This window comes from Prionailurus bengalensis, chromosome B4 (genome assembly GCF_016509475.1).
Source record: "Prionailurus bengalensis isolate Pbe53 chromosome B4, Fcat_Pben_1.1_paternal_pri, whole genome shotgun sequence".
Taxonomy (NCBI): Eukaryota; Metazoa; Chordata; class Mammalia; order Carnivora; family Felidae; genus Prionailurus; species Prionailurus bengalensis.
Window position 1 is genome coordinate 27,880,769 of NC_057358.1, and position 27,867 is coordinate 27,908,635.

Sequence of the window (27,867 nt, forward strand, 5' to 3'; positions counted from 1 at the left end):
ACCAGAGACTGGGCTGTACGGACCCGGCCAGACTCCTGCAGTTGAGTCTGAGCCCTTGTGCCCTCTCCCCTCAGCCACAACCTCTCATTAACCCGGCCCAGCTCCCCACCTTAAAAGCTCAACAGCTGGCCCACGGGTCATACTGCGGGAAATACTAGCAAGTTCCTTCAAAGGGAGGCCGCTACCCACCCTCTTCACGCTATGCCTCAGGGTGGGTTATCAACCTCTTCTGGGCTTTTCAAATGTGTGGTGTGCGTGGAATTCTGAAACACGGGCTAGGAAAGGACGCGGGGCAGGCGGACCGAGCAGGTGTGAGAGCCCCTCTGCCACATGGAATACGAGTCGGGCTGACGGTGTGTTAGAACGCGTCTGCTCCTTCAAGCCCTATTCTCTCACCGAGAACCAGGAACTTAGTCACCTAGGAAGCAATCGCATGTGGGGCACGCACATCAGTGACCTGTAGGGCAAGGGGGGTGTACTCTCCGGTTTTTAATATGCTCTTTGGAGAGAAATGCTGCTTACAGCCCCTCGCGGGTGCGTTATCCCTCCCCTCAGCATGCTGCCAGTTCTCGGAAGGGCCGCCGGCGGGCCGGCTACTGAGGAGGGGCAAAGGGAGAGAGAGTGTGGGGACAGGGAGGGAAAAGAGGCCGGCATCACAGATGCCACCTCTCTCTGCCCAGAGGCTTTAACTGACTGTATGCTCAAAGGGCTGAGGCGTCGTGGACACCCCGCCTTTGGCCCCGCCAAGGGGATTCTTCACCCCTCCCTTGACAAAAGCAGCCTGGAGGGAAGCATCCATTAGGTTTGGGGAAGAGTGCCCCAGAAGCATCCACGGAGAAGCCCCTGACTGTCTGGTCTGCCCTTGCCCTCACAGCACTCTTCCTTGTTGACAATCACCATGAGGTGTACCTCTGGCAGGGCTGGTGGCCCATCGAGAACAAGATCACGGGTTCCGCCCGCATTCGCTGGGCCTCCGACCGCAAGAGTGCCATGGAGACCGTGCTCCAGTACTGCAAAGGTGAGGCGTCGGTGCCCGTGGGCAGGCCTGGGGCCCTCGGCTCTGCCACAGGCTTCATCCACCCCGGCAGGATCGCAGACCAGTGTTTTCCTTCCTGCGTGTGCCGGCCAACCTTGATAAAGCCCGGCAGGCAGTGATGAAACCAAGTTTTTTTTTTGAGGCTTCTTAATCTTGAGATTAATGCATTCTTGACTGTCACCATGAATGGGAATTCATTTTTCTCTTTTACATTACTGGGCCGTCTGAGTTGCTACCCTCAAGATTTAAGGCTGTATCGTGGAATGCCCCGGAGGGGTCGGAACCCTTTTGCACTCTGGTGTAATCATGCTGGGGGCCTCCTTCTGCGCATAGCCGCCCACTGTCCAGAGTGGAAAGCTCGCCTAAATGGGCTGGAAAGCCAATGGCAACCTTTTGGTCATTCGTTATTATTTTTAGTGTGATATCTAAAAAAGAAAGATCTACTGTGAACTCATGGCTTTTTACTATACCATCCGCCAAAAATTTATAGAATTGTATGTAAAACGAAGATGCCAGTAATTAATTTCTTGTCTTAATTTTTAAGGTTTCATGGATTAGTTTCACTGAGTTCATACAGTTGATTCTCTCTTGAAAAGCTCTTCAGTAACAAGTAACAAATTCCCACCAAATGTTTAAATTAGAGTGGTTTAGAAAATGCTCTCGTTAGCTGTTTAACTCACATTGAACTTCACGCTGCCTTAGGAAGTCAGAGGAATACTTCTACAGGTGAAAGCAAGAGGAAAAAATCTCTTGCCCAGGAGCCATGGAGAGAGGCTTTCTCAGATCCAGAGACGTGGAAGCATTTTGCTAGAGTCAGGTCACTTACATGCAGTGTTATGCATCCTTATATGCATAAACTTAACATTTTGTATAAATACCATCCATGCGTTATTATGAACTACTCACAACTTGCACTCTAACCATAAGTCAAGAGATCCAAATGAAGAAAAGATTTCAAGGGAAATCAGAGAAAGACCGGGTCTTTGGACCCATACCCCGGGTGTCCTGATGTTGCCCTCCGTGTACCTACAGGAAAAAATATCAAGAGGCCGCCCCCCAAGTCTTACCTTATCCATGCTGGTCTGGAGCCCCTGACGTTCACCAATATGTTCCCCAGCTGGGAGCACAGAGAGGACATTGCTGAAATCACAGAAATGGTGAGTGTGGTTTGCTTCCCCCTGAAGGTGGCTCCACGCCTTTCAGATCGTGAGTCGACTGTACCTTGGGAAGAAGCATCCCAATGGCATTTTCTAAGTGATAAAATATTGTTGTTGTTGTTTTCTTTTACAACATGTTAGCAAGTCTACATAGAATTAGCTTAGGAAATGGAAAAATCGTTTGAACTATTTTGGTAATCAGTCATTTGAACTATTTTGGTATTCTTCTACACCTGGTGTTCAAGTTAAACAACTTAAAAGCAAAGGTGAACTTAATTACTCTGAAGAATATACAGAAATAAAAGCTGCCATCTCTTCATTCTGTTTGCTAAAATTCTGTTGCTTTTCAAGGTCCGTGTAAGGCACAACAAAATCCTCTGGCTTCAGACATTAACCTTGTGTTTGAGGAGACACAAAATAAATCTGTGATGGATTATTCACAGATCAAAGTACGAAGTGAATGAATGTATCGTGAGTCACTCCTGATTAGGAGTGTGAATAGCTCATTAATAGTATTTCATGAGACCAGTTGGTATTAGCCCATGAAGCATTTATCATAACCTTTATTTACTAAAGCATATTATTAACCAGAAGAACATTATAATTTCCAACCACATAGAAAAAAAAAAAGCTTACTACAGCTGTGTAGAATTTCTTTAAGTCACGAGTTTTTAACATTGTGAAGGAAATAGGTTTGTTCCATTTCAATTTGTTACTATGTCAGAGAGCTGCTTTTCCGGAGGAGACGACATGGGTATTTTACGGGAGGTCCGAACACGTTTAAACAAAAAGAGTTCGCTGCTGCTTAACAGTGGATGCGCAGCGCAAATGCCTGTTTAATGCCAGCATCGCTGCCGAGACTCACATCTCTCTGTAAGCCAGTGGGCTTGGTCCACGCGGGGAGGAGCCCGATAGGGCTCTGTTTACAATAAACACGCAGTCGTGCCTGGGGGTGCAGCGCCCCGCACAAGTACCTCCTCCTGCAGTGTGAGTTCAAGGCTGTAATTACCGCTGTGTCCTGCTTCCGCCGTGCATGCCCAGGCAGCAGTGGCCTGGGAGCATCTCGCACAGGCTGGCGGGCTTCCGGCCAGTGAGGTCGGGCTTTCCACGCCAAGTTGTGGCAATAACACAATCACTGAGCGCTCACCGTGGGCCAGACACGGCTCCGAGCCCTTTATGTGTATTTTCTCCCTTATTTTTACAACAGTCTATTAAGATTCATCTTCGTGTATCTCCGTTTTCCCAGGGAAGGAGCTGAGACACAGACACCTGAAGTAGCTTGTCCCGGGTCTTAGGTGCAGGATTGCTCCAAACCCGCTCCGTGACCACTAGTCTTGACCATCATTGATGAATTTGGCAACCCTGTTAGTCATTCATTTCCGCCACTCAAAAGGAGGGCAGTGATCTGGCTTCCAGGTTTAACAGAGGAAGAGAATTTACCTGTAGTAACCAGTTCAGTGTAAATGCACACAGAGTGGTTTTTGTTTGTTTGTTTGAAGTCTGGATTCAGCAGCGTATCCTGGATGCATTTTCTTACCTTTTTCTATTATGGATTAAGAAACAGGGCTAAAGGGGGCAGCATGAATCCTCATAAGGTTATTTTAAAATACTTTTAAACAAATTCCATTATCTGAATGCTTCTAGTGTTTAGAGTTCAGATTTAATAATCTTTTTTTTTATTTAAAAAAAATTTTTTTTAACGTTTATTTTTGAGACAGAGAGAGACAGAGCATGAATGGGGGACAGTCAGAGAGAGAGGGAGACACAGAATCCGAAACAGGCTCCAGGCTCTGAGCAGTCAGCACAGAGCCTGACGCGGGGCTTGAACTCACGGACTGCGAGATCACGACCTGAGCCGAAGTCGGACGCTTAACCAACTGAGCCACCCAGGCGCCCCGAGAGTTCAGATTTAATAATCTTAAGCCATAATTCACTCACGTGATACTCCCTTTTGTCCAAGGCAGGATTTATTTGGTGAGGTGGGAAGACATGTAAAGGAGAATTGTGGGGCTTTGGGCAATCCCTTTCCATTTCAGAGCCTGCTTCCCTTGAGCGACCCCCCTCCCCCACCAGGCACAGACTAGACAGGGTCTGGCGAAGGCACAGACAGGACAGGGTCATGTATTTGCAGGCGCGTGACAAAACACTGGTGCAGGTGCAGGACACGAAGTTCTCTCTGCTCCCTCCTCTTCTCTAGGATACGGAAGTTTCGAATCAGATCACCCTTGTGGAAGATGTCTTAGCCAAGCTTTGTAAAACCATTTATCCGCTGGCCGATCTGCTAGCCAGGCCACTGCCCGAGGGAGTTGATCCTCTGAAGCTTGAGATTTATCTCACTGACGAAGACTTTGAGGTAAGCATTTCTTCGTGTGGGATGGCGTTTAAGCGACACATTGGCTTGGATGGGAGTCCTCTCACTCACCCACTGGGCGTCTCCCCCAATTTTGCAGTTTGCACTAGACATGACCAGAGAAGAATACAACGCACTGCCCGCCTGGAAGCAGGTGAACCTGAAGAAAGCAAAAGGTCTGTTCTGAGTGGGAGAGATGGCTAGAAGGATCTGTCGTCACTTTCGATACCCTTGGACCAGGAAAATGGCAAATTTTTTTTTTTTTTGGACTGGTATTTAAAAAAAAAAAAACAAAGATTTTTTTCATCAGAGTTTTTAAAACCTGAAGTTACTAGCTCTACTGCGTGTCCTGGATTTGTGTATTTTGTAAATGTTTCAGCGAACCCTTTGGAAACTCTCTTTCCACGACTCAGCAGGTCATGTTGATAAAGGTGTCCCCGTGTGCACTTAAGTAGCTGTTTCTCAGCAGCTGCTCTCGCACTGCCCTCCTGTTCCAGCTGAGCGTTGCCTACTCTTTTTTTTGAAGCAATTCTCTTCATAAAGTGTTATTTTGATAGTTCGTGGATTCTAAAATATATATATTTATATAAACACCATATAAATCAAATACGTATTTAACAAAGCAATATTATTCGATTCACTTTTAAGATTTGTTTTCCTTTTGGTGTCAAAATAATATGAAAAGGTAGATGGAATTGCTTCTGTGGAATTAGCTCTGGCACCCTTCTGTATCTTCACACACAGTTCAGAAATGTCTCCTTCGGCCTTAGGTCTGACTTGTTCTGAGTGCTGCTTCCGGTGCTAAAATGAACAGAGACATTTGTACTTCCTGGCACGGGCTCTAAAGAATCTGTGCGAATCCACCTTTCAACCTTAATATCTTCCCTGAAATGTATAGTGCCTTGTTTTTATGTACAGTTTATATACAGAAAAGTTTGCTCTGCGTTTTTTGATGATGGTTTGGAACAATATCTCCAATTTTACTCTAAAAAAACGGTAGAAATGAAAAAAAAACATCTCAAATTTCTAAAACCTGTTGTAAACATTAAACATGCCATTTTGTGATACAGGGCTCCAAAATAAAAGCTTCAGGAATAAACACAATAATTGGTTCACATCGAATCCCAAGCATGTTCCTTACTGCAAAACGTTCTGTTTGTTCATGTCAACCTAGTATCAATACTTGGCCGTTAAATATTAACTGCTAAAACTTTAGGGCAAGATTTTATGTAGGGTTGTATAACTAAATAGACATTTGACCCATAATATTAGTTCTGAGCACTATATTATAGACATATATTTGCAAATCATCATTCAACAGAAGCTTTTTACCCTAAAATGATCTCTGCATCTCATACTGAGGATCTCAGTGCCTTTTTAAGAACATTGAATACAAGGCACCTGGGTGGCTCAGTCGGTTAAGTGTCTGACTTCGGCTCATGTCATGATGTCGCGGTCTGTGAGTTCAAGCCCTGCATCGGGCTCTGTGCTGACAGCTCGGAGCCTGGAGCCTGCTTCAGATTCTGTGTCTCCCTCTCTGCCCCTCCCCCTGATCCTCTCTCTCTCTTTCTCTCTCTCAAAAATAAATATACATTAAAAAAATTTAAAAGCTTTAAAAAAAGGAATATTGAATATATAGACATTTAGAAAACCTAAAAATGAGAAAACTCTCCTCACAGGCTCATGGACTCATAAAATGAATTCTGTAGACCTGCCATGAGTTGTTACCGCATCCTTCCTGCCCACCGACCCCTGTTTCGGTCTCTGTCAAACAGATCAGTCAACAGCACGTTTGCTTTATTTTTTTTTTAACTTTTATTTATTTTTGAGACAGAGAGAGATAGAGCATGAACAGGGTGGGTCAGAGAGAGAGGGAGGCAAAGAATCTGAAACAGGCTCCAGGCTCTGAGCTGTCAGCACAGAGCCTGACGCGGGGCTCGAACCCATGAACTGCGAGATCGTGACCTGAGCTGAAGTCGGACGTTTAGCTGACTGAGCTACCCAGGTGCCCCCGCACATTTGCTTTAAATTTTATCACTTGTGTGCCCAGCCCTGGGACTGCACCAGGGTCGGGGGCCTATAACCCGCTCCTGGTCCCACCGTGTTGAGACTCTGTGATATTGGGCAGTCTCTGAACTTCCCCACCTCGATTTCCTCTGTTTCAAAAAAGGAATCAATGCCAGCTATCCCGCCCACGTCATAGGATTGATTCTTGGTGAGGATCAAGGAGAAACTCTTTGAATATTGTCAAGTGCTGATACCTGCTGGTATTAATATTACTGTTACTGTTACAGCTGAAGTAGAAGCGTCAGTGTTGAAGTAAAGGAGTGTAGTCACCTCGAAATGATAGATTAAAGCAGAATGAGTAAAACCTTCCAAAGAAATAAATGTAGAAGGGAAAGGAGAAAAAGGGGGTACCTGGGTGGCTCAGTCGGTTGAGCGTCCGACTTCGGCTCAGGTCATGATCTCAAGGTTCGTGGGTTTGAGCCCCCCGTCGGGCTCTGTGCTGACAGTTGGAGCCTGGAGCCTGCTGCGGATTCTGTGTGTGTGTGTGTCTCTCTCTCTCTCTGCCCCTCCCTGGCTGGCTCGCTCTTTCAAAGATAAATAAACATTAAAAAAAGAAAGGAGAAAGTGGCACTGCGGTAGGCAGAATGCAAAGAGAAACCGGGATTCAGGGCCAGTAGGGCGACCAGGGGAGTTTCCAAAGGAGAGAGGCAGGCAGGGCTGCCCCCGTGGGTGACCGTTCAAAGCCACCCAGACCCTTACGTACACAGACAGGAACTCGGGTTGCTGGAAGAACTTCCATAGAGAACCTGCTGAGACCACAGATAAGGTAGGTGTCAGCAGTGGTGCCCGTCACCACCGAGTCAACCCAGAGCGCTTTGAGGTCGTATCTACTGGTTCTAAATATCCCCCAACGGTGTGCTGTCAGTCTGCTCCCCGCCTCGTCGCTGTAAACGCGGTGCCCATCTTGTGTACCTACCAACTTCCTGTTCGCCTCTGTTCCTTCTGCCTCTCTTTCCTGCTGACAGAACCGGATCCTCTCTTCCTTGGCTTTTCTGACGCCTTTCCCGCAGAGCCGCAACTTTTGACCTTTGCCTACCAGGGAAAGGACCCGGCCTGAACGCTTGAATTGCTGAATCTGAGCAACCCAGCTAGTTAGGCTGCAGCCGCGTTTCGGGCCTTTCTCTGCAGCCACTCCAAAAGCAAACCACCCTGGGGAACGTTTATTAAACACGACAAATTCACGTGGTCTGGTGTTGCCTTGATTGCCTGCTTTTGAACCAAAGGACTTTGAGACGGGGGAGTGTGTTTGTGTTGGGAGTGACACAGAGCTGCAGTGGGGACACATGACATGTCACGTGTGTTTAGAGGCTCGGGAGGAACAGTGCGAATACCATCAGTTTCCAGAGGAATGGGACCACTGTCCCTGTTTGTCCCCCTGGGACCATGCACAGGCCAGGGTCAGGCAAATCCTTTCTCAGGGACCCACTTCTTTTCCTGCTCGTTTTCAACCTTTGGCCCCACCTGTAGAGCTCCCCATTTTGGGTAAAAGGGGATGCATTCCAGCAACAGCTTGAGAATCCATGTTGGTCTTTCATCGTTTTTCTTCATTTCTGATTATAAAAGTGACCCTTCTATGCACACGGAGACTTGTGCGTGAATGTTCATAGCATCATGCTTGACAACAGCCCAGACCTGTCAACGGCCCACGTGTCCACCGACTAGAAGTGGAGGACACAATGCGGCGCATCCACGCAATGGAGCACCATCCGACGCGGAGAACGGACTGCTGACGCCCACTGCCACGTGGATCAACCTCAGAAACATTAACAAGCAAAAGAAGCCAGGTACAGAAGGCCACATGGTGCTTAATTCCATTTCAATGAGATTTCAGAAAAGCCACTCAGAAAGCAGACGCGTGGTGGCCGGAGACGGAGATGGGAGTAAAGGGCGCCCGCAGGGCAGAACAAGGGAACTTTGGGGGGTGATGGGCATTGTCTTCACCGGGGCTGGGGTGAGGGTCGCACAACTCTATAAAAGTACTAAGATTTATTGTACACCTTACAGAGGTGCACCTTAAATTTTATGGCATACGTATCTCGAAAAAGCGATTGATCTGTGTGAAACCTGCAAACATAATATGCCAGTAATATGCAAACATAATTTAGGGATTGAAAATCACAGATGTCCCCACTGCTAATTACTCCTGACACTTGTTAAGGTCATGCCTTACTAGGTCTGCCTTACTAGGCAGACGGTACGGGACCATTGCGATCGGCATAGGGACCACGGCAATGAGGTGTAGGGGAGAGAGCTCGGGCCCAACTCTGAATACAGGGAAGAGTGGGAGTTTACAGCCATGGCCGTGGACAGACAATTACTAAAAAGAAACACCAGAGTAAGCGGGAACTCTAGCTTCACTTGACCTAACAGGATTCATGCTGAAGCCAGGCCAGGGTGACCAGGCGCCTCGAGGGGACGGTGGAGAAGGATGAACCTGGTTAGATAACGAGGGTGATCAGATATCAAGGATAAGGGATCTCACTAAACCTACTCGTCAGGATTTGTGCAGGAAGTGCGCTCTAGGAAGACGTGCGCAAGGACAGGGCCTAGGTGGGCTCGGAGGAGCCTGACTAAAGTTTGGTCAAGGGGAGTGTCTTTGTCACCACTTCTCAAATAGAAGTACGTCAGTAATTTGATTTATATTCTTCTAGATTGGGTCTTTGCATCTATTAGCAGAGATGCATGCTCATGCTTTTTTGAAGAGAAAAGTTGCATTTGCTCTTGGCCATCTTAATTTTCTGTTAACAGTGGGGCTCTGACACTGGTTCTTGGATGTTTATCTGAGTGTATGGGAGGTTCTGAGGCCACACGGCGCACAGAGCAAAGGCCTAAGCAGCTGTGGGGGCCCAACCCCACAACCGTTCCCCATTCTTAGCCGAGAGTGGGTAGTAGAAAGCTAGGGCCCAGAGAGAGGGTCTGGGGATTTGTTTTCACAGGCCTTCCTTGGCCTCTGATCCAGAGTAAGGGCCAGAGGCATCAAAACAGGCCTTGCTTAACAGCAGTGACTAGGAAGGTCAACGGGAGAAGAGCGAGTCACAGATCAAGGTAATGATTCAAACGCAAACAATGGAAAAGCGAATACAGTAATATGGCATCTGACCCGAAGAAAAATCCCTACCTTACTTCTACCGAGCAAATGCATCGCACTGCAAGCAAGTACTTGCTCTTTCCGCACCAGAGAAGGAACATCAAGGTTGTTTCAGACTACCTGCAATAGACGTACCCCAGGAGTTAGATGGGAAAGACGGATTTGCAAGGGGAGCACATCGGAGGCTTTCTGTCCACAGGAGCACTGTGCTGCCAGTGTGGAGCTTGGGTGGAAATAGCCCCACCGCCCCACCCCCCACCCCGGGTCTCACCATTCAAATGCACAGTGCATGACAGCGTATGACCTTGATCCCTGAGGATTAGCAGGGAAGAAAGATGAACGGACCAGCATCCCTCATTTCTAATAATGAATTAGTCCTCTACTGAGCTTTTCCATCATGCTCGGACGGAAAAGAGGGCTATAGGAGCAGAAATGAATGCAAGCTGAAGTGCTAGGAGGCAGTGTCCATGACGCCTCAGCCCCAACATTCCTTCACAGCCTCACCACGGTGGTGGGAAATGCTTTTGACACCAAATGCCGTGGCGCTCTGCAAGCCTCTTAAGGGATATATTGGAACTGACTTGTATTATCTGGAAATTGACACAAATTGCCTGTTATTAAATCTCACTGAATTGTTAAGCCCAACTTTGCCATCTGAACACCATTTTAGCATCCACCCCGAAGTGGTTCTAACACAGTGTGTTATCTCCGGAAAGGTAAAGAAATATGGAACTGAACAAGCAGCCTTATGCCTAATATGGAAGCAAAGAAAAAGAAAATCGGATGGGAATGACAGACAAGCCCAACTGGTACTTTTCGATTCACGGTTTCTCCATAGAAAAAAAACCAAGCTACTGAACAATGCTTCTGGAAATTGTCAGTCATGGTTAGCATCAGAGCCCATCCAGGGAGGCGATTATAAAACAAGCACCCTGCCTCACCTCCTCCTGTCTTCCTGTGCCTCCTCTATCCTCGCCTGCTGTGGTTCCTTCCCCTCTAGACACTTGTGACTCCTGCAGGAGGGCCATTCTGGGTTTTGAATCAGGAATCCCAAAGGGCGAGCATGGAGTATCATTCGCCAACGATGACATTTCAGGTCCCCGGGGGGAAAGAAATTTTTTCTCGTTGTTGGCTAGAGCCTTTCCACAGGTCAGTGCTGACTGCAGTGGTGGTCACGTCATCTGCTGAAGTGTGTTTCCGGAATCACACGTTGTGTATTCCAGACCTGTCATTATTGGCAATGGCCCGTATTCACTCATGAGCGAGCACATGTATTTACTGCTCACCCGTTCAAGGGTTTATTGAGTGCGTGCACAGTGTAAGGCTCACCAGAGAATACAAATATGAGTTATGGCAAGTCTCAGATCCCACAAGGATCTGGGAGGAGGAATGATGATGATTTACCAAAAAAGTATCAATAACAATGCAATGGGAGTCTGTTAGGGGCTGAATTGTATGCCCCTCCCTCCTCAAAAGAAAGTTAGGTGGAATCCTAACTCCCACTACCTCCAAATGTGACCTTATTGGGAGATAATCTATAGATAAAGTTAAATGAGATCATTAGGGTGGGCCCCAAGCCAGTAGGACTGGTGTCTCTATATGAAGGAGAAATTTGGACACAGAGGTAGAGAGAAGAGGGTCACCCGCAAGCCAAAGAGAGCAAGCAGCCTCAGAAGAAACCAAGCCTTCCAACACCTTGATTTCAGACTCCTAACACCCCGAACTGTGAGACAGTAAGTTTCTGTTGGTTAAGCCACCCAGCCTGCGGGGCTTTGTTAAAGCCACTCTAGGGAACTACACAGTGCAAACCAAGCCTTCCTTTGGAGGGAAAGGGGAGGGGAAGGAATTAGGGCAGCTTCGTGGACTGAGTCCCATGGAGTAGGCCTGGAAGGACTGGTAGGATTTCTCATGATAGCTAGGCATCAACCCATCAGGCAGCAGCTCCAAAGGGGAAGGTTTAGAAAGGGGGACTGTTCTCCCTAAGTTGAGTCTGGTCTCAACTTACCTTCTTATCTTATACCATGTGCTAGCATTTCTATCTTGTGCCTTTATAGTCACATAATTAAAGGCGTTGCTCTGTTAGATCCCTTTCTAGCCCAGTCTTCTTATGCAGATATTTCTGAAATCTCTGGCAGACAACATAGTTCATGGGAAATACTGGCCTGGAGTTTTCTACACAGTAATGTCATCTTTTACAGATATTCTGGACCTGAAGTAGCCCTGTTGCTTTAATCTTAGAAGCTACTCTAGAAGACAAGAAATTGGGGGCACCTGGGTGGCTCAGTCAGTCATCCACCTTCAGCTCAGGGCCTGATCTCACGGTTCATGAGTTTGAGCCCCGCATCAGGCTCTCTGCTGTCGGCAAGGAGCCTGCTTCAGATCCTCTGTCTCCCTCTCCCCCTGCCCCTCCCCCACTCGCTTTCTCTCTCCTCTCTCTCTCAAAAATAAACACTAAAAAAAAAGGCAAGAAATTATTCTGTTGCATTGAAAATATTTACAGTTTCTGAATCCCACACTATTAAATTGCTATTTTAAATGTTAAATATGTCGAACATCATATATAGATGTATGTATTTGAATAGCCCCGTAAGGTTGATTGGGCATCTTGCAGGTGAAAGACTGAGGCATGTGAAACTTCAGATGGGGATTTGGCTGCTGGAAGACCTAGTTACGGTAGAGGCTGTGCAAGACTTTACCCAGATTCGGTTGTCTGTGCTCCATTTTTGTCTATTACTGAATAGCCAAGACCAGCGAAAGCCCACAATCATCTCTTCCATCAGGAGGCATGTGCAAAAGCGGTCACATGCTGAGCCTCCCCACCAGGTGATTTCATCACATCCTGGGAAGCGGCCCTGCAAGGCACTCGTTATCCCCATGGTACAGGTGGGGCCCTCAGAAGTCCTGTCCCTCCCCGTCCTCCAGTTGCTAACGGAGGGTACAGGTTGAATTTGGCTCTGCTTCTGATTCCACTGTATCCTGCCACCTCCACTCGGCCAAAAGCAAGCAGATCCCGGTTCTCACCATCTCTGACCCACAGTGTGACTTAAGTATTAGAAAGCACCTCAATTTGCCCAAAGTACCCATTGTCATCTCTGTCGGAAGCTAAGATTGGAGGTGCTGCTGGCGCCACAAACCCAACACAGGCGGGGAAGGCTCAATCGCACAGAAGAGGAGCACAGGTTCTGGGGCCTCTCAGACTTCCGCCCCGAGCCCTACCTCTTACAGCTGTTAAGCTTGAGCAAGCTCCTTAACCTCTCTGTGCCTCAGCTCCATTCAGCTCTGTGAAATGGACTTAGCCAGTACCTGCCCTGGATGAGGCTGCACGGAAGAACAGAACATGTGCAAAGCCCGGTGCCTCCGCAGGGAAGGTTGCTTGCGATGGGGCAGAGCCTGTGCCCGTGCCAGCCACACCACTCGAGGATCCGTTCGCTAGAGAAGTCAGAGGGGGAACCCAGCGACGCTTCAGCACCCTGGATGTTCAGGCTCCCGGGGGCTCAGGCTGGGGCCAGGGGTCTGCCGGGAACTGTGGCACCACTGCCAGCATGGGAACTCATCAGGTGACATGGCATTACGCTTCTCAGCCAAGATCCAGCACCGCCCTCGTTTGCGGGGCTCCAAACACGTCTTAGAAATTTAGTTTCACCTTCAGTACGACACCAGCTTGTGTCAAGGGAGAGAAATGGGCCAGCTGTCCTCAAGGGCCAGTTCAGGCGAGTCGTCCCATTGCGGGGAGGTACAATGAGCTGTCAGCAAATCCCCTTCTAGAAGCTGGATGGAGCAGGGGGAGGCTCCAACTTGCTTGTTCCCGTGGGCCAAACTCTGATGGTCCCTGAGTGGTGGGAGAGAGACCGGCCCTCTCTTTCTCCTGACTCCCGACCGCTGAGGGTTTTGTGTCACTTCGCTTCAGAATCCTGGTCCCCTGGCTTGGACAGGGTTTTTCGTGTGGACAGGGTTTTTCGCAGTGATTCTTGTCTGATGTGCCGCTGGGCAGCAGGGTGGGGACAAGAAGCTGAATCACCTTGCACTCTATGAGAAGGGATGTGTAGGCTTAGAAATTAATTCAGAACCGGTTTCCATCATTGGGAGAACATTTTCCATCTCTGTTCACTTGGAGGGAGTAAAATATTCAGATGGAACCCCCACCACGACCTTTGAGACCCGGGTGGGGGCCGTGGCAGGATGACCAAATGCCTCATGTGGGGTCCTCACAAATCCATACTCAATGACTGCCAAACTCTGGTCCCCCGTCAGCTCCTTTTCTCCTGCCACCCCCAAACAAGCACACAGCCTAAGGAAGAAAACAGAGTCTCTAGACAAGTCCCCCGAAACCCACACCAGGCAAAGAGTTTCCCCCAGCCCCTCCCGGGCACAGTCTTCAGTTTCCCCGGAGGTAGATTAAGACCTCGTTCCCAATGGCTAGTCAAGCAAGACTTCAATTTCTTCATTAACACTCATTTTAATCCAGGGTGAGATGTTTGCTGTTTATGTCCACGTGGTCCTCTGACCGATTTCTATGGATTCTGAACTAGCCTGTCCGCTGCATTCCTCCAGCTGAAGAAGCCAGAACTCAGAGCTGGGACTGGCGGGAGAAGGAAATACGGAAATTACAGAGGAAAACTTGATGGTCGCCCGCAGTCAGCAGGGCGAAGAGAAGAGCTGTGACACCAGCAGGTGGCGCTGTCGCTCACCAGCAACCCTGGAGGAGCCCCAGGAGCGGCCCTTCTTTTGCCCGGGTCCTGACCTCCAAAGCAAGCGCCAGTTCTTAGGCGCTGGGGTGGGATAAGACCTTCCCCCCAAGACCCTAGCTGACCCTGAGGGACCCCACCTTCACTCGTAATTTGTTTCCAGCACAAAGAACTTGAATCCAGTGATCCTGGGAGAGGAGTCCCCGTGTGGGGCTCCAGGGACGTTTCCAGAAGCAAATCCAGGGAGGCCAGCATTGCAGGGAGACCAGCAGTGACAATGACAAACCAAACTTCCCAAAGATTGGGGGTTCTGTGGGCCAGAATAGTCTTGCTCGAAGGATCCCTCCCCCTGTACACACATTTATTTTTCTTCTTCCCTTTGCCAGTTTTGCCATCTACAGAATGAAGGTGGTACCTTTCTTTCTTAGACTCAATTAGTTAATGTCAGGAAAGCGCTCTACAGATGAAAAGTGCTAAATTCCATTTCTCAAATATTTAGTCACAGTTGGGGGATGATTCGTAATCGGCTATTGAGCTTGCTGAACAACCAGAGAAAATGGCGTGATCAGAAAAATGAGTTTAAATACAGGTTTTCATCGATTCCATGCGTGTCAGGACGATGAGAGAGAGTTTTCAAATTAGCACTCCATTCCCAGGCCCGCCTCTCGGGTCCCTGAGGAGCCAGGCTCCCACTCGGCCTGCTGGCTGTGACCACCCCACCCACGCGCTTGGCCCGGGCGCCCATTGGGCCCGCCACCCTTCTGTGTCCCGAGCTTCTCTCTGTCCTGGCATGTCACCTTATCCCTCCTCCTCAGGTCAGTTCCCTCACGTCCTGTCACCCGCCTTCCCCTTTTCTGCCCTGGCATAGACACTGTGAGGAGGAATTAGATCATGTGGGAGACGCGGGCACTTCAAAGGAAAGACACCACACCAGCTCAGAGGGAAGGTGACCCAGAGGCATCTCCAGTGGCTTTCAAGCAACGTGGCCCACTTTACTTTCAGATCAGGGCCCCCCGGGCAACCAAGACCGTGGTGGTGTTACACTTGGGCACACGTGCCTCTAAAAGCAGAATCCTTTTCTCCCACGTTCATTCGTTCTGCACCTATTTATTGAGCACCTGCCACTGGTATAAACGCCATCCTAGATGGGCACGTTAAAATGGGACAAATGACTGCCTTGGACTTACTGGCAAAGCGTAATTTTCAACACACGAAACCTACATACAGGCACGTGGTGAACACAGGTGACGTTCTGGGGCCTCCAGGAAGCAGGGTTAGACATGCAAGATATTTATTGGGAGAAACACTGGGGCTAAGAAAACAGAGGGAGCAGGGGGGAAGCAGAGGGAGCCTTCGCTGGTGATGGGGGCTGACACCCGGGGAGGGAGGGAGGATATGGGAGAGGGAGCTTCAGCCTGAGGAGGGCACTGAGAGAGTTTGGACCTGCCTGTGGGGAGCCCTGGAGCGCAGGTGGCTCTTTCAGGACTGAGGCCGAAACTGGGCCCCGGGCCCACCCGGGGCTGGGTCACTGGCCGGACCTGATCATGGCCTGAAAGCTGAGAAGGGCTCAGAAGGCACCGCGCCTAGAGGCTGTCGGCCACCCCCACTCCACGCAGCAGCCTCTCTCTGAAGGTGACAGAGCTGCGAGCAGTCGGGACACATGACTAAGACTTCAATCATTAAATGGTCAATGATAGAAGCCCGCGATGGTAACGTGAGTTTGGGCGGTCTAGGAGGAAAAAAAAACAAAACACGTATACACAGACACATGTATGTTCCTGTACATACAGAGAAGGGAAGATAGTGGGGGAGGACTGAGGGAATCCGATTTCGAAACCGGTTTACATCCCATAGGGTAATCAAACTGCTACCATTTGCGATTCCTCCTCTGTACCAGTCAGCCACCATTTGCACCTCTACTGGACAAAAATCATTTGCAATTTCTCCATTTCCTCCAGGTTAACATGTATTAGAGTCTGGGCCCTAATCAATAGGGAGCTGTGATCAGACAAGACAGCGTTCCCTCAAGAGGCAGATGTGGCCGGCAGGCTTAGTGGGTGAGGCCCTGACCGCTATTAGGCAAGAAGGCATCTATCTTTGTGCTTCATGTCCAAGTTCGGCATAATTAGTACTCCCTTGGGGAGCTTACATTCTAGTGGGACAAAGACGTAAGTAAATAGTTAACATATTACGTGACAAATGATACGAGAAGGGCCAGCTTACAAAAGAGGCACCAGATTCAGACTGGGGTGTGGGGGACACAAGGGCTTCCACGGGAAATGGCCGTCAACCTAGGCCAGAAGGGTGAGTGCCTTCCCCGGGTGCAGGGGCTGGGGTGGGAAGGGGGAAGCAGAAGAAATCAGCACCGAAGCTCTGAGGGGCCACCGTGGAGAAGCGCAAGTGGTTTCAAAGGGCTGAGGGTGAGAAGGGGGAGGTCCTGGGACTGGAGCCAGCTGGGAGTCGGGCGAGGACACAGCTCCAGTAATGGACCATCTCATGTGCCATGCTCTGGAATTGGGATTTCTATCCTGAATGCCGTGAGAAGCCACTGAAGTATTTGGAGAAGAGAAAACGGATCAATGTGACTGATAACGAGCACTCTGGCCGCAGCGTGGCGAGTGGGTTGGAGGGCACAAGAGCTAGAATAACAGATGGGTCATGAGGCTGTTGCAACCTGGGTAGGAGGTGACGGTGGCCCAAGCCGGTGTGATGGCAGGGGAACCTAGCAGATCATGGGTCACATGTTCAGGCCGCGGGGACACTTGGTGAGCGGGGCTGACCTGGTCCTCCACCATGCAGGTTACCGTTGCTCATCAGAAGGCTTGTTAGTGGACTAAATGAAGGATGCCAGGGCCAACAGAGAGACACGTGGACATCACAGTCCTGTGAGCTGTGGTGCCTCTATGCAGGTACATGGGCTCAAAACCAATCTGACTCGCTCATCCATTCAGTAAATATTTACTGTGCACCTACTGTGTGCTGGGCCCCATCTGGCCTCCAGAGTCTACAGAGAACAAGGTGGATGCTCTCAAGGAGCTTGCATCCTGGGGGGGGGGGGTGCTCATAACAAACCATAAGCACGAAGGGACTTAGTGTAATTTCACCGAGCTTCCTGCATCTGTGGTTTGCTGTGCGACATTAATTTTGGGCAGCTGCCTGCCGTTATTACTGTAAATATTTGTTCTGCTGACTGTTCTCCCTTTTCTTCTGGTGCTGCGATCGTATGTCTTTCTGTCACTTTGTAATTGTCTCACGGTTTTTGGATGTTCTGGATTTTTTTTTCCATTGTACTTGTATTAATGGATCTTCGAGCTCATTGATTCTTTATTCGGCTTTGTCGAGTCTCCTGAGGAGCTCATGAAAGGCATTCTCCAATGCCCAGCATCTCCTTTGAGCCTTCCTTCTTTCTCTGCTTTCATTCCCCATCTGTTGTTGCACGTGGTCTACTTTTTCCAGTAGAATCCTTGACAAATTAATCAGTTACTTTAAATTCCCTGAGTGATAATTTTTAACATCTGTGTTCTATCTGAGTCTGGTTTTGATATTTGCTTTGTCCCTTCAGACCATGTGTTTCCTTGGTTTTTGGTGGGGCTTGTGATTTTTTTTTTTTTCTTGAAAGCAGGAGTTGCTGTCGTGGGTAATAGGAACCGAGATAAAGAGGCCTCTTATGCAAGGATTTCTGATAATCTGCCTAGGAGGTGGCAGATTTGTCTAATGTCTTCTGTAGCTATAAGTTCCAGACACTCTAGTATCCTTGGGTTTGCTTTTTGACTTTCTTCTTGACTTTGGGCTTCCCTAAGTACTCCTCCTCAGAGAGGAGGATGTTAGGATATGGTTATTATATTACCATTCGTATATAGAGCCCTGGTGGCCCTGCTGGTCTAGAGAAGGGGGAGAGTGCTAGAATCTTCTGATCAAATCTCTGCCTGTTAGTGGGCATGTGCTTCTGGTCTGTAGTCTTCCTGAGTGGTGAGGCAGGGAGGCCAGAGGAGGTGGGGTGGGAGAGCTGCCTTTCCCCTGAGGGCAGACTTTAGTATGGAGAATGTTCTAGTAAGGTCACCAAGAATGGCTCTTTCTTTACCCCAGCCAGAGCCAGGGACCTTTCCCAGGTTTTCCCCAGGAGAACCTGGTAAATTCCTAGAGCTAAAATGCAGAAAGTATGGGGTCTTACACAGACTGCAGTCCCCAGGAATTTGTTGCTCTCATACTAGACCACACTTGGCCTCCGGCAGTTCTTCAAAATGACCAGTCAAGTGTTCCTGCCAGCTCATGGGTCCGGGGGCTCCTGCCCCAGGGAATCAGCTCTTGGCTGCGACCCCGGATTCACCCTTCTCTGTAGATTCCCTGGCAGGGGCTCACCCAGCAACCTCAGTTCTCTAATGCATACAAAAGAAAAGTCATACATTTTCAGTTTCTCGCCGTGAGGATGGGAGTGACAACTTCCAAGCTCTTTACCAGTTGGAGCCAACACAGGAAATCTGTAAATAACTTACTTTCAGATAGTGATTAGTGCTGGAGAACCACCTGGAGATGGGAAAGAGTTACTGCAAGATCACGAGAAGCGTCTGTGAGGGCATGTGGAAGAGGCGTGAAAGGAGGGAGGCGGTGCCTCATGAAGTTCTAGGGGAGGCTGTTCGGGCACCAGGACCGGCAGGTGTAAGTTCTTGGTACTGGAAGAAGTTAATGTGTGGCCAGAGCACAGGCAGAATGAGAGGGGAGGGTGAGGTTGGGCATGGGGGGAGACAAGGAAGCTTTATTCTCATTGCGGAGGGAAGCCATTAAGCAAGAGAGGGCTGTGGTGTAACTTACATTTGCTAATGATCCCTCTGGCTACAGTAGTCCATACGTCCGGGTTTGCCCAGAACAGTCTTGGTTTATGCCTTTTGCTGGGTGTAATTATTCATAATGCCTCCTTTCACTCTCCAAAGTGTGGGGTCAGACAACAAGTCCCAAGATCCCCCGACTGTGGCCATGGGAAGGAAAAGGCATGGGAACAGCCACTGAGGCAGCTGAGAAGTCGGTTGGGAGTGAATGCAGCAGTGAAAGGGACAAGCCATGGTGGGGATCTGGTCACGGTGGTGGTCTGGGAGCTGTAGGAGACTGAAGCCCTCGGATGTGTGACAGAGATGGAACCAGCGATGGGGGTGGGCAGGGAAAGAGGGGGGTCAGGGATTCAGTCAATCACAAATGACTCTCTCAGCCCATCACCCAGTCTTGCAAACTACACTCCATAAACTCTCTTCGATCTGTTGTTTCGCTTCCATTCCCACACCCATCTCCCCGGTTCGAGGCTTCCTCTCTCTCCTGAATTCAAGATCTGCCCTCCAAGCCCATCGGCATTTGACATCGTCCCCCTGGTGTGGATACAACCTGTGGTCCTGCAGCCCATCTCAAGAGCACACACCGGGCCTTTCGCAGCCACAACCCTTCAGATCACCTTTCCTCGATCCCACATGGAACGCCCACCGCTCAACACCCTTTCGTCCTGTGGACCACTCAGAGCCTCTGTCTGGGGTCCTGCCGTCTCTGCCAAAGGAAATTCTCCTCACCCTGTAGGGACCTTCCATTGTGCCTCCTCAGTGGAACCCCCCAGTCAGCCATCATTCTTTTCTCTGAATGCCCAAGATCCCCAAATCTCACCTCTTTTTAAAAAAAATTTTTTTTAATGTTTGTTTATTTTTGACAGAGAGACAGAGCATGAGTGGGGGAGGGGCAGAGAGAGAGGGAGACACAGAATTTGAAGCAGGCTCCAGGCTCTGAGCTGTCAGCACAGAGCCCTACACGGGGCTTGAACTCACAGACCGCGAGATCATGAACTGAGCCGAAGTTGGACGCTCAACTGACTAAGCCACCCAGGCGCCCCATATCTCACCTCTTTTTAGGCCCATACGTATTCTACCTCATAGATCAGTCATCTCTGTGTTGACCTTCACCCCTCGACCAGTAAGCTTTCAAGGGAAAGACCTTCACCCCTCAACCAGTAAGCTTTTAAGGGAGAAAACAATGTTTTGCTGCTCTCAAATCCTGCAGGCACATCTTGAAACTCAACTCTTTGTGGAGTTGAATATATTATCGTTTTGTCAGTTTGATCCTGTCAGGTTTACCCCTTGGCCTCACCATGATGCAATCAAGTAGGAAGTTGGTCATGGGTTTCTCACTCAGAACCAGGAATGAGGTCCATGCAGGGCAGGAAGCCCAGGCTTGGCCCCAAGTTCACCTGGCATTCAGGACTGGTGGTCAGAGCCAGGTACAGGAGACAATCTCACCACTCACTGTGCGCTTTGGGGAATTCATTTAAGCTCTCTGTGTCTGAAGTTTCTTATTTTCAAAGCAAAGGCAATAATAATACCTGACCGGGGGTGCCAGGACAATTACATAAGATAAATCATATATGGTGTTTAGCACAGGGTCTGATATATAGGACTCTCCCCCAAAATGTAGTCATTATCAGTCAACCTACTGATGGACGGGAAGCCATAGAGAAAATCAGGACTGAAGATGTTGATGGACTTTGATCATTTTATTAACGTAAATTTTTGTTTTGATTTGTTAATGTTTATTTATTTTGGGGGGGAGGGGCAGAGAGAGAGGGAGACAGAGGATCCAAAGCAGGCTCCACGCTGTGAGCACAGAACCTGATGCGGGGCTCAAACTCACAACCATGAGATCACGAATGGAGTCGAAGTCAAGATTCGGCCACTTAACCGACCGATCCACCTGGCGCCCCAAGTATTTTTAAAATTTTTAATGATCGCATTTAACCTGGAGAGGGTGAGTGGGACAGGCACCAGCTGTGTATACAAGAACACAACTCCTCTGAAGAGCAATTTACCAAGAACCTTCAAAGTGCTCACATCATTTGACCAGCAATTCCTTAGAGGAGATTAGAGGAAATCTATATTATGAAATTTCACAAATATGAGCAGAAAAATCTTAGACCAAAATGTTAAGCCCAGAATTATCTGTAGTAGCAGAAAATTGGAATCAAGCAACTATTATACAAGGAAATATTTAAGAAAAGTTTCACATGACGTCAAAGTGTACGTAGTTAGAAAAGCCATCTTTACAAAGAGTTTTTGATGACCAGGGAAATGTTTATAATGTTAAGTGAGAAACGCACACTGCAAAAAGTTTTATGTGCATGAACGGAGTGATGTAAAAAGTATGTCCATAAAAAAGGATATAAAATATACCAAATTGTAAATATTGGGTTGCCTCCAAGGGACGAGATAATGGACAGTTTTGATTTTCTTTTTTCTGACAGTTTCTAAAATGACAAGGTACTATTTTTCTTTTTTTAAGTGTATTAATTTATTTTGAGAGAGACAGAGACAGTACAAGTGGGGGAGGGGCAGAGACAGGGAGAGAGAGAATCCTAAAGCAAGCTCTGTGCTACAGAGCTCCACAATGTACTGTTTCTCTACTCAGAAAGAAATATCACGCTATTTTAAAAGATGCTTGATAACTGGTAGGTTTGATCACTGCGGTTCCAGAGTGAATCCGGTGTTACCCGTTGGTAGCTTCTGAGATGCATCATCTTGACCACATCATTGGACTCGTTGGTTCCCCTCTCTGGCCCTCGGTGGTCTCACCTGTAAAATGGGGAAACTAATCTTCACCTGCCCGAAGGCTGGTGGTCAGAGCGCTGTTTGAAAGGCTTGCCTTCTGGTCTCCCATGGCCTCGCAGGAGCCTCCTTGGTGGGGCCACCTTTCTCAGAGTACAGATGGACGTGACTAGGGAAACAAGCATGGCGGAGGCCACGTGCTTCCCCGCTTCGTGGCGCGAGCAGGGGACAGTAGAGGACAAAGTCAAGGGCCACGGCTGCCCTCAGGCGACCAGGCCTGCCAGAGCCAACTCTCTGGACAAGAGTTTCAGAAAGAGCAAGGACTGGGCTCTATCTTTCTTCTCAGGCTGCTGCCCTGCCAGTGCCCCTTCACCGCGGGGCCGTTTGGCACTGGCCCCAGCTTCTTAGGCAGCTCTGCTTCTCTAAACTAGTTGAGGTGCAAAGTGCCCCAGAGCAGGACTCTGTGCCCTTCCTGCTTCCCTTCTCCCCGCACTCACAGGAATCGGAGGAAGAACCTTCTGTTCTGAAAACTCAGGCTGGGGACCTGGGAGCTAGAATTGCAATACGGAGTCCACTACGATCCTGGTGGGACACATGGGCTGTCACAGGGCAGACACCCACAGATGGCTGGAATGAGCCTCACGGGCACCGGAGTGACTTTCCATCAGGGGATCCTGGATGGGTCCACCCCTGAGGAAGGGTCTCACCAAGACGCACGCCGGCCTGGGCTGAGCCAGGAGCGCACGGCGGTGCCCAGATAAATTCCGTGAGATGGGCCAAGCAGGGGTGTGCGGAGTCTGAGGGCCCTGGTCAGATCCGTGCCCCACCTCTTACTGGCTACGTGCTGGGAAAATCGCCCAGTCGCTTGCCGTGCCGGGTTCCCCGTTTACAAAGTGAGAGTCACGGCGGCACCTACCACACAGGGTCGCTGCGAGAATAAAATCATGCATGGCAAGCGCTTGCCCTGGTGTCTGACACCTAGCAAGGGCTCAAGAAATGGGAAGCTCACTAGCTTTCTTATGAAGCTCTTCTTGGGGCCCAGCACCCCTGCGGGCAGTGAGGGGGGATACAAAAGATGAAACCACATCCCCACCTCTGAGGAGGGAGGACCAGGCCCCAGGAAACAGTTAAACATCTAAGCAGCGGGTGATTAAATGCAAAAGTGACTGGGAGGCAGCAGGGCTATTTATAATAACAACATGCTGGAGGTAACCCAAATGCCCAGCGATCCTGTAATGACTCAGCAAACCCCCACACACTGTGACAAGACCGCCCTCCCCAGAGCCATTCGAAATGGCAGGAATGCCGCTGGTGTCCATACATGGAAATGTGCGTCGAGATAAACATTTCCAGAAGGAAATCGCAAGATGCCCTGTGCACACCCTTTGCCACGATGGGTAAATATCTGTAAAGTCGGCCACAGAGGTCCAAAAGGAATTTGGAGGGAAGGTTGTAGTTTCAGGTGTAAGGCTCAGCCATTATCGCCTGCCCCCAAGTTGCTTAAATATCTGGTGTTTAAAAAAAAATTAAGGGTGCAAGCAGCAAGTGTTGGAGGGATTCAGAGCAGGGGAGGGAGGCGAGGGGCAGAGGGCTGAGGAAGGCTTCGCAGAGAGGATGGGGTCTGAGCTCACGTGGAAGCATTTGTGGATTTGACTAAAGGCGCAGAGTTGCCCCAGGGGGACAACTGGGGCTCCCCTCCCTGACCAGTCTCTTTGGCCGAAGAAAGCGAGTTAAGTGCTATGAAGGGCAGTATGAGAAGTGGGAGCCAGAGAACACTGGATGGCCCCTATCTCTGAGGGAAAGCTATTTGTATATTGACCAACAGGGCTGGCTCGTCCACACCAGGTCATGGACTTACCACCCAGTTCTCACCTGAGTCCTGCCCAGATACCTACGCATGATGGGGAGTTGGGAACTGGGTGAGGGCCAAAATCCTGACTGGCTGTGTCTTGGGGGAAAGAGGGTCCCATGCCAGGGCTGTCTCTGGGCTGGAAAGTTTTCATCCATGAAGACACACAGGAACTTTCAAATAGGGTCTCCGAGGCACCAGGATAAGAGCGTGGAAAGAGCTGCAGAAATCCCCTTCCATCTTGCCTGTGAGCAAAGTTAGCTCACTGTACCTCCTACGGCCAACCACGAACCAAATCTCTCAGGCATTTGGGGGCTCCCATCTCCCTGATTTAGTTTACGGGGTAAGTCACCAGCTGTTGTTTGGGTCTGGCCAGCCTCCAGGGATTGGCTCTTGGGTCTGGCTTTTGTCCTCCTGACGTGAACCTGGCAGCATCATGAAATGTCATAGAATAGACAGTGGCACCTGACAGATGTGGGTTTGAATCCAGCCTCTGCCATTTAACTGTGACCCAGGGCAAGTGTTCAAACCTCTATAAACCTCCAGTTACTCATGTATAAAATGGAGAATAGTCTCCAAGGTTTGAGAATTAGCAATAATATGTGTAAATGTGTGCACAGATTAGAGACGTGGTGGGTGGTGGGCATTACCCTAGTTCTCTTGTTGGTAACATGCCTATGATGGAAGAGTTACCATTTTTGTGAGACAACCACATACCAGAGACATGGACCTGCGACACGAACACTGCCTCTCCCCCATCCCCCCCTTTTCTCCCCTGCTGGCAAGTCCTCAACTGCCTGGATCTGGGCTTTCCTGACCCAGCCCGGGTCAACGATGGCTGGTGCATCAGAGATGGGCTCCCTCTGCCAGTCAGTAAGGGCGGTCTTCAGGGCAGGCAAGGGAGACAGGAGGCAGTTGCTGTTGAAGCTTACCTGCAAATGGCTTCTAAAAACCCCACAGGAGTACCCCTGGCCGAGGAGCACCTCCAGAGTGCACTAGCCACCTACAGTATGATAAGAAATAAATATGGTTCCTGACACAGAGCTCCTAAAACCCTTGGAATTTCCTGAATGATAAGGGTGATAGGATTGTCTTTTGTTCTACTATTCGGTCTTTGTCCCTGGTTCATGACAACAGAGCTCTTAGAGCCCCTGGAATTTCCTGGATAATAGGAGCATCTTTTGTTCTAATGAGACAATTCTGGATGTTACGCTAGATAGCTTCAGGATGGGGCAGGTTGCCAGGTTAGGCCTTGAGTCGAAGCCTGGAACTGTCGTCCCTTCTCCCCCAACCTCTGGGGTGGGAGAGAGGATTGGAGACTGAGTTAATAATCAATCATGTCTTTGTAATGAAGCCTCCATACAATTCCCAGTAGCATGGAGTTCAGGGAGCTTCTAGATTGGGGAACACGTGTGTGGCGGGAGGGTGGCACACCCAGACTCCACAGGGACCAAGGCCCCTGTGCTCAGGGCCCTTCTGGACCTTGCCTCATATATCTATTCATCTGGCTATTCATTTGTAGCCTTTATAATATCCTCTATAATAAAGTGAAAAGTGTAAACAAAGTGTGCTCCTGAGTTATGTGGTGAGTTAGGCAAATTATCGCAGGAATCCTTGATTTATAGCTGGTCTGTCAGAAGCATGGGAAGCCTAGGCTTTGTGGTTGGTGTCTAAAGTGGGGGCAGTCTTGAGGCAATAAGTCTTTACCTTATAGGATCTGCCCTAACTGGGTAGTAGTCAGTGTTAGAATCCAACTGAATTGTTGAACAGCCAGTTGGGTTGGGAGAATCAGGGAACTGATCGTTGGCATTGGCAAAAACACCACCATCGACACCAGGAGCCTATGAGAAGTTAGGAAGACACCACAGCACACAGTCTCATTAAGGAAGGGCCTCAAGCAGGGGCATCTGAGAATCTTCCTGAAGACGTACATAGGCCTCTGTCTTGTAGTAGCAGAGTCCAGCCCCATCTTTCCTTCGAGCCAGGGTCACTAGGGCACTTTGGGGAATCCTAACAAGTCAGAATGCTTCTAAACACTTTTTTTTCTAAAGCTTGAATTCCTAATTCATTAATATCGCTGGCTTATTAAAAGAGCCTCGATGTTGCATGTGTTCTGCTTTATTTCAGGTTTTCAAAGGACAAAATATACTTTTAATCCTACTTTGAATCCAGTCTTTAAAGAGAAGTATAAGTTCTTTTTTGTTTTCTCAAGAGATGACACAGAGACCCTCGAGCACCTCTCACTACTTGTTACACCGGATGGCCACCCCGGCATCTGACGGAACCATCAAGAAAAGGAAAACAAGACAGAAATAAATGTTCACAAAGATCTGTAAGCAGAATGCTACGATATCTTCTCTGGTCTCCACCCTGTTACCACCTCTTCCCCTCCCCAGGCATTTCTCTATTTGACTTTTCCTCAGATTGCCTCAGATGCTTCAAACCCAAATTGTCCAAAAGCAAATTCATGGTTTACTTGAGTAAACCCTGGCTGCCAGCCCCACCGGACCGCTTCTGAGGTTCCACATCAGGAAATGACATCAACATCCAACTTTGAAGTAACACAAGCAAGAAACTAAGTCATCCCATTTCCTTTAATATCACCACCCAGACCAACCCATCACGGCGAACGAACCATTTTGTCCATCTAGCCACTGCTCACCACTTCCATGGCTGCTGCCTTAGTCCAGGTTCTTTTTCTCTCACTGGATGACTCTGGTGGCCACCTCTTTGGATCCAGCCGGATTCTCTTCCAACCTGCCTCCCACACTGCATCCGTAAGGATCTTTCCAAAAAGCATGGCTGATCTTAGTACTCCCTGTTCTAAAGCCCACCAAGGGGTTCCCATCGCTCTTAAAATGAAAACCAATTCTCTAACAAGCCCACAAGGCCTCTATTCAAATGCCCCTGTTCTCTGTGCTCCAGCCACACTGGCCTCTCTAATTTCTCCCGTGCCCCAGTGATCCTCTCAAATAGGCCTTTTGCACACGCTGGTTCTTCCATCTAGAATGATCAAATGCCATGACAACCACCCCTTCGTCTAGCTAGCCCCTGCATGACCCTCAGGTCTCTATTGCAGCATCATTTTACCAAAAACCTTCTTTGACTGCTTAGTCGACGTGGTTCCTTTATAACAAATTCGCCTTTAACCTTATTCTTTCCCTTCCTCAGAGCACGAACCTGGGTTTGCAATTGCGTATATTAGTGTGATCGCTTCATTGATTTCTCTCTATCCCAGAACCTTAACGCAGTAGTAGGTCCTTAACAAGTATGACTGAATGAATGAATGAATGAGTTAAGATATTTGAGTCTTGACACATCCTTTAATATTCCAAGATTCACGACATCACAAAATAGGTCAAGGCCACAAGTTCCCGTAGACACAGAGATAGGTTCTTATCTGAGGTATGGGGTATTATAAAGCTGGGAATAACAAACAGGAAAGCCATCATGCAAATGTGTGGTTATTCGAAGTCACTCTCCTAGAGAAAAGGTCACAGACTAAGAGAAAAGTCAGGTCCAAAGTCTTTAAGAATCAATCTAATTCTATTTGGAGAGTAAACCTCTGATTTCAGAAAGGCGGCTGCAGTAGCTTTGGAAGAACGGCAGGGGCATTGTTGATTATCACAGGGTCAGAAAGCATCCTACTCATATTCATCTGGAGGGCCGGGAAAACTCTAACAATGCTTCGGTGTTGGGTCAGTCCCGTGCCAAAAATATTTTTCTTGCTCTCACGCCAATACCACCTCTATTGAGAAGCACTGAAGGGAATTTGCATGGGGGAGGGCATAATGCAATTGCATAGCCCCCTGAACAAACCCCACAACTCTCAGGAACTGAGCACTCAATACCAAGAAAAGAGGAAATCGTTGTTTATGAAGATACAGAGAACAAAGCAGTGGTACCCAGAGCTGACTCATCCTGGGTTTACCAGCCCTGGTGCCAAAACAGAGCAGCATCCTCCCAGTCTGGACTCTGGCTGGCACACAGGCTTGCATGCACGTGCACGTTCACCCTGGGACAGACGCTAGCCAGCAGGCACATACACACATGTGGATAGATATGGGTGA

The 27,867-nt window shown here is 48.8% G+C and overlaps 1 protein-coding gene across 26 annotated transcripts in view; it reads left to right on the top strand.

The window, feature by feature from the left end:
- SVIL (supervillin) overlaps positions 1 to 5,658 on the top strand; it is a 232,675-nt gene extending 227,017 nt beyond the window's left edge. For all 26 annotated transcript variants that reach the window (XM_043562073.1, XM_043562070.1, XM_043562072.1 and 23 more), the window contains 4 exons: positions 875 to 1,018; positions 2,069 to 2,193; positions 4,391 to 4,546; positions 4,644 to 5,658. In XM_043562073.1, coding sequence (XP_043418008.1) covers positions 875 to 1,018; positions 2,069 to 2,193; positions 4,391 to 4,546; positions 4,644 to 4,730 — 512 coding nt within the window. In that variant the 3' untranslated portion in view covers positions 4,731 to 5,658. The remainder of the gene's footprint in view (positions 1 to 874; positions 1,019 to 2,068; positions 2,194 to 4,390; positions 4,547 to 4,643) is intronic.
- Positions 5,659 to 27,867: the final 22,209 nt, after the last annotated feature.